The 10,991-nt window shown below is 47.7% G+C and overlaps 1 protein-coding gene across 1 annotated transcript in view; it reads right to left on the reverse strand.

The window, feature by feature from the left end:
* The window catches only part of MYOM2 (myomesin 2), a 117,500-nt gene that overhangs the window by 53,371 nt on the left and 53,138 nt on the right, over window positions 1–10,991 (reverse strand). The window contains exons 17-21 of the mRNA XM_011968596.1: window positions 9,138–9,259; window positions 6,762–6,949; window positions 4,273–4,399; window positions 2,397–2,575; window positions 692–806 (exon numbers count right to left, since the gene is read on the reverse strand). Of these exons, the coding sequence (XP_011823986.1) occupies window positions 692–806; window positions 2,397–2,575; window positions 4,273–4,399; window positions 6,762–6,949; window positions 9,138–9,259 (731 nt within the window). The remainder of the gene's footprint in view (window positions 1–691; window positions 807–2,396; window positions 2,576–4,272; window positions 4,400–6,761; window positions 6,950–9,137; window positions 9,260–10,991) is intronic.

A 10,991-nucleotide genomic window follows, 5' to 3' on the forward strand; every position in this document is an offset into this window, starting at 1 on the left:
TGCATAATACATGTACACTCTCCCATTAATTTATCTACACACCCATACATAAACACATAATATATGCACAGTCTTCCATTCATTTATCCACACATCCATACATACATACATACACAGTACGTGCACACTCTCCCACTCATTTATCCATACACCCATCCACACATCCACACATAATACATGTACACTCTCCCATTAATTTATCTACACACCCATACATAAACACATAATATATGCACACTCTTCCATTCATTTATCCACACACCCATCCACACATCCACACATAATACGTGCACACTCTCCCACTCATTTATCCATACACCCATCCACACATCCACACATAATACATGCATACTCTCCCACTCATTTATTTATACACCCATACATAAACATACAATCCATGCACACTCTCCCATATATTTATCCACACACGCATACATACATGCACACATAATACGTGCATACTCTCCCACTCATGTATCCATACGCCCATCCACATATCCACACATAATACATGTACACTCTCCCATTAATTTATCTACACACCCATACATAAACACATAATATATGCACACTCTCCCACTCATCTATCCACACACCCATCCATACATACATAATACATGCACACTCTCCCCCCAAATCCTTGCTGTTCTGTAATTTTTGTTGTTTTGAATGACTGACAGCAAAGCCTTACCTGGTCTCGCCTCTACCAGCACGGGCTCTGACATGTCCGAGGGCTTCCCCACGCCGTTTGCATTGACTGCCCGGACCCTGAAGACATAGGTCTTACCTTGCTGCAGGTCACAGACCTTGAAACAACAGAGGAAACACCAGATGTGTGGAGGTAAAATAAAGATGACTTTGGAGTTTTTCAGATTATATTATGAACAGACCTTTTCAAAAATAGCTTATTTTTCCAGTTGGAAAAACGATACTTAATGAGCTAGAAAGGGAGGGAAGAAGAGATTCACAGCGGTGCAGAATTTGACTTTGGAGGAATAAACACATTCGCAACCAATCTGATAGAACCTCTTTCATTTTCTTATCTCTGCATATTTTAAAGCAGAAGTAAAATCATACTGACTAGTTTATAATCTGGTGTTTATGTTTAACATAATTCTATGGAACTAATACAATTTTAAGTGTGATATTTAACTGTGTAAAATCATCATTGGGACATCAAAATTAAATCCATCTCTACTTGTACATACCTGGGTTATTCCTATTAAAACCTGCTTGGATAAACATCAATATACAGTTACTAAGCTTCTAGTTGATTTATGTAGCTGATTCTTAGAAGCTGATTCGTCCATTCTAAAGAAACTGGCTGTTTCCTGTCGTCAAAGGGTTTCCAGAAGGTGTCACCCGTGGAAGCCGCTCTCGGCCTGTGCTCGGGCACCGGACCCAGATGTGACCGTGCTTTAGGGAAGGACGCAGGCCCGCCCCACCACGGGGCCCAGCACCCAGAGAAGAAAACCTCTGGGTTAAGGCAGTTGGCAACTCAGCTGGAGCATGTAGGCCTCCTGGGGCTCAGTCCTTACACCTGACCCAGTTACTGAGGAACCGCAAGTGCTGAAAACCGAAACATTTGGAGAAAGAGAGGCTGGCGGAAGTGCCACATTATAGTTTTGCTCCATGTAGGAAAACTGTGTGTAAATCTGTGTGTGATGTTTATCAAATGGACTTTAGTGATCACATGAATTAAGTAAATTCAATGCAGGGCATGAAGTGGAAGGACATAACACAAAATGCATCATCCCTGTGGAAAGCACACAGACGTAGCCCATGAACAGACAATTAACAGCTATTAGACTGCAATGTGGAAGAACACAGGCATGTCTGCGCAGCTCCCCAGGAGCGAACAGCATGTTGGTGTGAATGGAAGGAGGGCTCTGCGTCCTCAGGGCGCTGCTCCCCATCTGCTGGGACCCACGATGCGCGGCGGCTGCACCCTCCGCAGCCACGCCCCGTCCTTGGAACAGGTTCACCTTGGGGCTCAGTGCTGGCTTGCACAGAGATCGACAGCACTTTCACACACAGGGAAACTCCAAGACAAAAGACTTACCTTTATTTTTTTGTTGTTTGTTTTGTTTTGTTTTTGAGACAGAGTCTTGCTCTGTCACCCAGGCTGGAGTGCAGAGGCTCAATCTCAGCTCACTTCAACCTCTGCCTCCCAGGTTCAAGTGATTCTCCTGCCTCAGCTCCCCAAGTAGCTGGGATTACAGACACCTGCCATGGTGCCATGCCTGGCTAATTTTTTTTGTATTTTTAGTAGAGACGGGGATTCTCCATGTTGGCCAGGCTGGTTTTGAACTCCTGACGTCAAGTGACTGGCCCGCCTCTGCCTCCCAAAGTGCTGGGATTGCAGGCATGAGCCACCACAGCCAGCCAAGACTCACCTTTAAATAACGGTTGGCCGTTGTCGTCTGATTGACAGTGATCCACTCTCCAGCATCCTCCTCCCTGAAGTCCACGAAATATCCAGAAACAGGGCTGCTGCCAGAGTACACGGGGGCCTTCCACAGCATGACCAAGGACGTGTCCCTGACCTCACAGAACGTCAAGTCGTAGGCAGGACCTGCGAAGTCAGATGCCACCTTGCTTCTCTGCACACAGCCAGCCCAGCACACCCACCACCCGACCCAGCCCCAGGGACCTGCTGCTCCTCCGGGACACCCCCCACCAGGACCATCCGCATCTGTTCCCCATCTGATGTTCATCAGCCTCTCTTGGAGAGCGGGGTAAGGAGGGTGCTCAGCGTGATGTTGGGGGTCGGGGAGGAGGGCCCAGCCTCATGCTCCTGCCACCCCCTCTTTGGGCATCGGGGCCATTGTGGATCTACATAGAATCATTCAGAAGTCCACCCTGCATCGTCGGGACCAGCAGATGCTATCACAGAGAGGAACGGTGTGCAGAAAAGGACGGGTTCTCAAGTTACCCTCCAAGGGGCTGGACACCTGTCAGTCATAGTCACTTAGGCAAGCACCTGGCCAGAAGCACATCGCTGCAGCCCTGTCCTCTACGAACACCCACGGCAACTCTGAGGGCGTGTGGTGCAGAGGCCCAGGTCCAGGCAAGCACCAAGCGGTGCAGGGGAACAGAGAGGCAGCCCCGCCCCATCCTCAGCCAGTCTCGCTGCGGCCTTGAGCCTTGAGAGGCCGTCTCCTATTAACCCTCAAAAAAGGCTCGGGAAACTAGAACGGCTTTTTCTTCTGCTGGTTTTCTAAGGTCCAAAATTTAATTTCATTAAAACCAGAAAGGCAGGAAGGCAGGAAAGAAGGTGGGAGGGAGGGAAGGAGAAAGGGAAGGAAAGAAGGAAAAAAGAAGGAAGGAAGGAAGGAAGGGAGGAATTTTCTAATTGACTTATTTATCTGGATTCTTAGTAGCTGATTTGCTAAGTCAAAAGACACTGACTGAAAGGAAAAAGGCAGTATACTCCGGCCATAACATCGGAAAACACTCTGAACTTTGATCTTTTTCAGCTTCAACTTTCAGGATTTACTTTGTCAAAGTATGAGCATATTATCCATTGCATTTGATTCCTGATAGGTTAGAGGCAAAGAAATCAACATCTGGTACTTGAGAACTTGTGAAAACAAAGAGAAAATGTTAGTGGGGCACAGTGGGTGACGTGAACCTGTGATCCCGGCTATTCATGAGGCTGAGGTAGGACGATGGCTTGAGGCCAGGAGTTCAAGACCAGCCTGGGCAACGTAGAGACCTCATCTCAGAACAAAAAATCAGTAGAGTACTAGCTAAATAAATGCAGATCTGCAACAATTGGCCTTTTAGAACTGGAAGCCCCGAGATCCCCAAATGGCGTGAGAGGACAGCAGGAGCTAACCCACGAATGAGAACCCTGTTGTGCCTCCCAGCTGGGGCCCGGGCTCGCACCTTCCCCTCCAGCTGTGACCCTCTCTGCCTGCTCCTTTGGGGTAGGTGACCTGGGCCAAATCCTTGTCATAGGTCAGGGATGCATGGGAAGCTGTCCCTCCCCCACAGTCTGGATCCTCCTGTGCTCCCTCCCACCTCACCCTCAGGGCCTCCTACTCTGCCCTCATCACTGACCTGTGGACCATGCACAGTCCAAACTAGACGCTGGGCCTGCCTGATTCACAGCCCTGCACTGCACCTGGCACACGGTGGCTCTGCGGCTGCGGGTGTCAGAGGAACAGCATGCCGTGAAGGCTGGCGAGGCCTGAGCCACAGCCACAGAGGCCCCTTTCCAGCCAGCCTGTGTGCTAGAAGGCAGGTGTCCTGGGGGCAGCGACTCACCGGGCTCTGGCATGGTCCAGGCCTCACACTTGAAGTGCTCACTGGGGTCCGAGGGCTCCCCAATGCCAGCCAGGTTGATGGCAGCAATTTTGAACTCATAGAGTGAGCCTTCCGTCAAGCCGTCCACCTATTCGGATTTTGTTTAAATTAATACATGAGATAAAGGATGCATTACAGTCCACTGAGGCGGAGGATTTGTTATAACTGGTTTGTGAAATAAAATATGAGAGGAAGGAACCGTGTCGGGAAATTGGACCAAATATTTCAGGAAGGCCCTTTGATGGAGCCCGACAAGCAGCAGCCACGTGAAACCTTACGTGTCCCTCACTCAATCCCCAAAGGCTCCTACGGGGGTCGGGGACAGGTGATACCCCAGCGGCAGGTAAGGAAACTGAGGCACAGAGAGGCGACGGTCACCCAGGGCCAATGCAAGGGCAGAGGCCTGGAGGAGACAGGCACTCAGGCCACGTACTGGCCCCTGAGCAGGCCCTGCCCTGGACCCAAGGGGGGGTCACCCTGGAGACAGAGCCCACCACGTCCCCCATACTCAGACTCTACAGGACAAGAGCCCCTGGGCTGCCCAGGTCCCTGGGGTGCTGCAGTCCAGGGCCACCCACCAAGCCCTCAGGGACACTGTCTGGCTGGAGGACAAAGCACTAGGGAGGCCTTTGGCCAACACTACGAGCCTCGACTCCACAGGGCTAGTGGGACAAAAACACTATCTGGGTAAACACTGTCTCGAAAAATAGCTTCCAAAGTAAGATATCTGAGGATAAACGGCTTCGGTCCATGGTGACAGCCTTCATCCTCCTCACTGGACGAGCTGCGAAGCATTCAGAAAGTAAGCAGGTACTTTTCTCAGGAATCTCGTACCGAGCAAAGAACTGTTGTGCCGAGCGAGATGACCCCAGGACAAAAGGACAGACACTCTGCGATCTCGCTCAGATGTGGAATCTGAAACAGCAGCACTCACAAAGACAGAGAGCGAAAGGGCAAGTGCCGGCTGGCGGGGGCGCTGGACAGAGGGACAAAGTTCCAGCAGGAACAGGAGGGGCGAGTCCTGGTGCTTCCTGCACAGCTTGGGGATGAGTTAGCCCATAATAACGTATTGTAGACACATTTCAAAAACACTTTTTAAATAGATTTTAAGCTGAGCATGGTGGTTCATGCCTGTAATCCCTGCACTTTGGGAGGCCAAGGCGGGCAGATCACCTGAGGTCAGGAGTTCCAGACCAACCTGGGCAACATGGTGAAACCCTGTCTCTACTAAAATAATACAAAAATTAGCCGGACGTGGTGGCACGCGCCTATAATCCAGCTACTCGGGAGGCCGAGGCAGGAGAATTGCTTGAACCCGGGAGGTGAAGGTTACAGTGAGCCGAGATCATGCCACTGCATTCCAGCCTGGGTGACAGTGAGATTCTGTCTCAAAAAATAAATACATGCATAAATAAATAGATTTTTAAATGTTCTCACCACAAAAAAATTATAAGTACTGGGAGGCAATGGACATGTTAATAGCTTGATTTAATCATTCCATAATGTAAACATATATCAAAATATCACATTGTACCCCCTTTATACGTACAATTATTATTTGTCAATTGAAAATAAAACAATTTTTAAGTTGAGAACATTTAGACATTGTAAGGTGTAAGAACAGAGGTTGAACGCGGGTAAAATATCAGTCATGTCACAACAAACTGGGAAGTTGCCTACATATCATAGTATGTGTATAAAATATTGAAAATATATTAAAGAGATATATTTATAAGGCAGAATTTTCTAGTAGACAAAGATTAGATCTTCTAAGGCCTTACCCCCTCCACAAAGGAAAGCCCTCCTGTTGGAGCGTAAGTGACTCCCCAGGGGTCTGTGGCTCCCCAGGGTCGGGATGGGAGCTGCAGTGTGAGATGAGGGCCGTTCATCCATGCTCAGATGAGGGGTCAAGGGTCGGGCAGGGAACCAGGACAATGGCTGCCAAGGGTGTGTCTGTCCTTGCTACACTCTGCACCTGAGCACCACGGGCACCGTGGCAAGGGACTCTCTTGGAGGCTTGACATACAAGAAAGTCTCAGGGAAGCGGTGGGTGACAAGCAGAGAGCCAACATCACTCTTCCTAAACAGACATTCAGCACGACTCTCCCCTCAGGCTCACACGTGAGACTCCATCCCTGCCCTCCAGGCCTTAGCGTCTGGGGCAAGGAACATTACCACGGTACTGGGACCAGATGCTGGTCACACCAGAGGTCATGGACTCATTGTCAGACCCACTCCGCCACTGAGCTCCCTTCTTCACTGCTTCTCAAAAAGAAAAAGAATATGATTCCTAGGATCTTGTTAGCTCCAAAACTTCATGATCTCATGATACTGTTTTTTAATCCATTTTTGTGTCTATCAAATTATCTAATGTCATCAAACACGGAAACATTGCCCAAAAAATGTAAAGAACCACCCAGGCAAAAATAAAGAAATAAAAACCAACCGACCGTTAGGATTGTCTGTTTGCTGGGTGAGGAATTGACCTCGTGCCAGTTTTCATGGTGAACTTCGCGCTTGTCCAGGTAGTAGCCCAGGATGGGCGAGCCACCACTGAATTTCGGGACCTTCCAGCCGAGGGTCATGGAGTGGCCGTCACAGTTGAGGAGTGTGATCCCATAAGGATGGGACGGGACGGCTGCAAGGAAGCACAGCCAGGGAGTTACTGAGGGCCTCAGCTGGGGGTTTTGTCCTGGGGCAGCCAGCTCTAGTGTGGCAGAGGGAGGAGGAAGCAACGTGGAGAAGGGCCTGAACACTGTGCCCTCTGATCCTTCTTAACCCACATTTAACCACCTTGGTCTTTACACCCTTTTAAAGGGGATGAGTATAAAAAGAAATCAAAAGTTTATCTCCTGTATATGTATTGCTATTTCTAAGTGTATCTACTAAGATTTCCATAGGACAAGGGTGGTGAACCGTTTGAATCTGGTGTGAACATTTGACACAGCAGAAGATGGCCTGTCCTCCCTGCCCCGTGAAAGAAGCTTCGAGAAGGAGCTTTCACCTTTACAACCATAAGGAATAACTACTCAGCATCTGTGGCCAGAGATGACAGATATGATTCCAGTTTGTTTTTAATTTCCTACACAGTTACAGGAGCTTCAGGTTCCTTCAAATGAGTGTGAATTTGTGTTTCCCTGTTTGAGCAGAGCATTCGAAACAGACCACCTTCTCCTAACAAGTCGAGAATGGATGGGCCTGAGTCTGCTTTGCCCAGCTCTGAGTCACCTCGGTGTAGCTATCCTCTGTTACCCGAGACACAGGTGACTAGAGTTAAGTGATTCTTATTGTAGAATAAAAACAGGTCAGGTGCGGTGGCTCATGCCTGTAGTCCCAGCACTTTGGGAGGCCGAGGCAGGAGGACTGCTTGAGCTCCTGAGCTGGAGATCAGCCTGGGCAACATGGTGAAACTCCGTCTCTACAAAAAATCAAAAAATTAGCTGGGCTTGGTGCTGCGTCCCTGTGGTCCTAGCCCATCAGGAGGCTGAGGCATGAGGATCGCTGGAGCCCAGAAGCTCAAGGTCACAGGGAGCTATGATCGCACCACTGCACTCCAGCCCGAGCAACAGAGCGAGACTCTAAGTCTAAAAAGAAAATTACAGGTTTTCCTTTAGTAGGAATGACTTTAAAAGGAAAATGGGAATGTTTGAAAGTCCCTCATGGAAAAAATTGAGAGATTAATCTTAAAACAAAAGAGTCAGTGCTATGGTAACCAGCTAGGTGTTATCAGATTTGACATTCCTTGGAAATCCAACAGCAATCTCATTAGAAGACAAATTTTAATTTCTGAAAATGTAGCAAATTTAGTCAGAGATGAAAAATCATCAAGGAGCAACACAGTTCCCTCTGAAGTGGGAAGATAACACTGTGAATCCAAGCGTGTCGTGTGTGGCCTTTGTGTTTCAACATGTTTCTGAGTATGTGCACTTACTTGGCGTGGTGCATTTCATGAGAAAGCAAAGCCAGGAGGCTGCAGCACAGCTTGACACAGCAACTGTTCTAGGGAGGGTCCCTGAGATTTAGGATCCCAATTGTCTCATTGGATCAAAATAATAAAAACTGTTAAACACCACTATTTACCAACAAAGTCACAAAGTTACATAAACGTGACATTCTCTGAAGTGATTAAAGTTTCTTAAACTGAGAACAGGCCATTGATGTCGCTGTATTTTACCACATATTTTGGAAAGAGAAATGTATCCCCTATAGCACACATATACATATATATACACACATGATCGTACATATATATGTACACACACACACATATATATATATACACACACACACAAGATCGTACAATGGTGCCATCTTGGCTCACTGCAACCTCCTCCTTCCGGGTTCAAGTGATTCTCCTGCCTCAGCCTCCCGAGTAGCTGAGACCACAGGTGCCGCCACCACACCCGGCTAATTTTTATATTTTTAGTAGAGACGGGGTTTCACCATGTTGGCCAGGGTGGTCTCAATCTCTTGACCTCATGATCCAGCCACCTCAGCCTCCCAAAGTGCTGGGATTACAGGTGTGAGCCACCACGCCCGGCCTACAGCATACATTTTCACACGAGTACAGGTATTTGGCAACACATGTGACCTCTAATAATGTTTTCTATTTTTAATTTGCATTTTATTAGCCTATTATCATTTCTCCCTCATTTCTAAGATGAGCAGCCAACCGAGAGGCTTCAAAGAAATGCATGTTCTCTGTTCAACAATCGAGTCCCCTTTTTCCCTCCAATAAATTTCCGAATGGCATCATAAATGTTTATTCATGCAGAAATGACAGTGTACGGGAGCCATCGGCCCAGAACAGCCTGTGAGTGACTTACTGAGTGCAGCCTGCACTTTTATGATGTCCGATTCCTGGGAATTTTCACTCATCCCCACGGCATTGACCGCCTTGACTCGGAAGATGTACTGCTCTCCCGTGGTTAAGCCGTGCACCACGAACCTGAGAAACACAGGGATCAGGGTCAGAACTGCCAGGCTCCACTTTTTCTCTCCTGCAGCAGAAGCGAAAATCATCCTGAACGCTCCATAAAAAATGTTTATGGACGACATACATCCTTCATTTTCAATTCCAGTTAATTAGCTCAACATTTAGAGTCTAAAAGTAAGGTCACAGCACCCAATTATAGCCGGAGCTGACTACACGTGGTGTCAAAGCCACTTGTTCTGTGAGTTCACCTTTGCTTTTGCACTTTCTGGGCCTCGTCTGGATCAAAGGTCTATTATCCAACAGTATGCCATTCCTTATCTAAAAGAACCCATGTATGTAAAACTTAGTGAGCGGTAATCACACTGCAGTGGTTAGAGGCCAAGACTTGGAAGTCAGATGGACTAGACTCGAATACTGGCTTTGACACCTCACAGATCCTCACAGATTTTATGGCCTTAATCAAGCTCCTTAACCCCTGTAAGCCTTCGTTTTTCTATCTGTAAGATGGGGATAATTCCTACCCCACAGTATTGTTGCATTCACTACACGGAAAACTCTCGGTGGAGAACTCAGCACAGGTGCCTTGTGTATGGAAGGTACTCAGTCTGTGTAAGCAATTATTACTTATCATATATAGTCCATAAATACTCACTACCCGTTTCCCTGTACTGGAATCATGTTTTAAGTTTCTTATTTTTTTTTTTTGAGACGGAGTCTTTGCTCTGTCGCCCAGGCTGGAGCGCAGTGGCGTGATCTCGGCTCACTGCAAGCTCCGCCTCCTGGGTTCATGCCATTCTCCTGCCTCAGCCTCCCAAGTAGCTGGGACTACAGGCGCCCGCCACCAGGCCCAGCTAATTTTTTGTATTTTTTTGGTAGAGATGGGGTTTCACTGTGTTAGCCAGGATGGTCTCGATCTCCTGACCTTGTGATCCACCTGCCTTAGCCTCCCAAAGTGCTGGGATTACAGGCATGAGTCACCGCGCCTGGCCCCATCAGGTCTTTTAAGGTCTTCACTACTCTGTTTATTCTAGTTAGCCATTTGTCTAATGTTTTTTCAAGGTTTTTAGCTTCCTTGTGATGGATTTGAACATCCTCCTTTAGCTCGAATAAGTTTGTTATTACTGACCTTCTGAAGCCTACTTCTGCCAACTCATCAAAGTCATTCTCCATCCAGCTTTGTTCCATTGCTGGTGAATAACTGCAATCCTTTGGAAGAGAACAGGTGCTCTGGTTTTAGAATTTTCAGCTTTTCTGCTCTGGATTATCCCAATCTTTTTGATTTTATCTACCTTTGGTGTTTGATGTTGGTGATCTACAGATGGGGTTTTGGTGTGGATGTCCTTTTAACTGATGTCAATGCTATTCCTTTCTGTTTGTTAGTTTTCCTTCTAACAGTCAGGTCCCTCAGCTGCAGGTCTGATGGAGTTTGCTGGAGGTCCACTTCAGACCCTATTTGCCTGAATATCACCAGCAGAGTCTGCAGAACAGCAAGTATTGCAGAACAGCAAATATTGCTGCCTGATCCTTCCTCTGGAAGCTTCATCTCAGAGGGGCACCTGGCTATATGAGGTGCCAGTTAGGCTACACAGGGGTCAGGAATCCACTTGGGGAGGCAGTCTGTCCATTCTCAGAGATCAAACACCATGCTTGGAGAACCTCTGCTCTCTTCAGAGCTGTCAGACAGGGACATTTAAGTCTGCAGAAGTTTCTGCTGCCTTTTGTTCAGCTATGCCCTGCCCCCAGA

The sequence above is a fragment of the Mandrillus leucophaeus genome, unplaced genomic scaffold (genome assembly GCF_000951045.1).
Source record: "Mandrillus leucophaeus isolate KB7577 unplaced genomic scaffold, Mleu.le_1.0 Scaffold85, whole genome shotgun sequence".
In the NCBI taxonomy this organism is placed as follows: Eukaryota; Metazoa; Chordata; class Mammalia; order Primates; family Cercopithecidae; genus Mandrillus; species Mandrillus leucophaeus.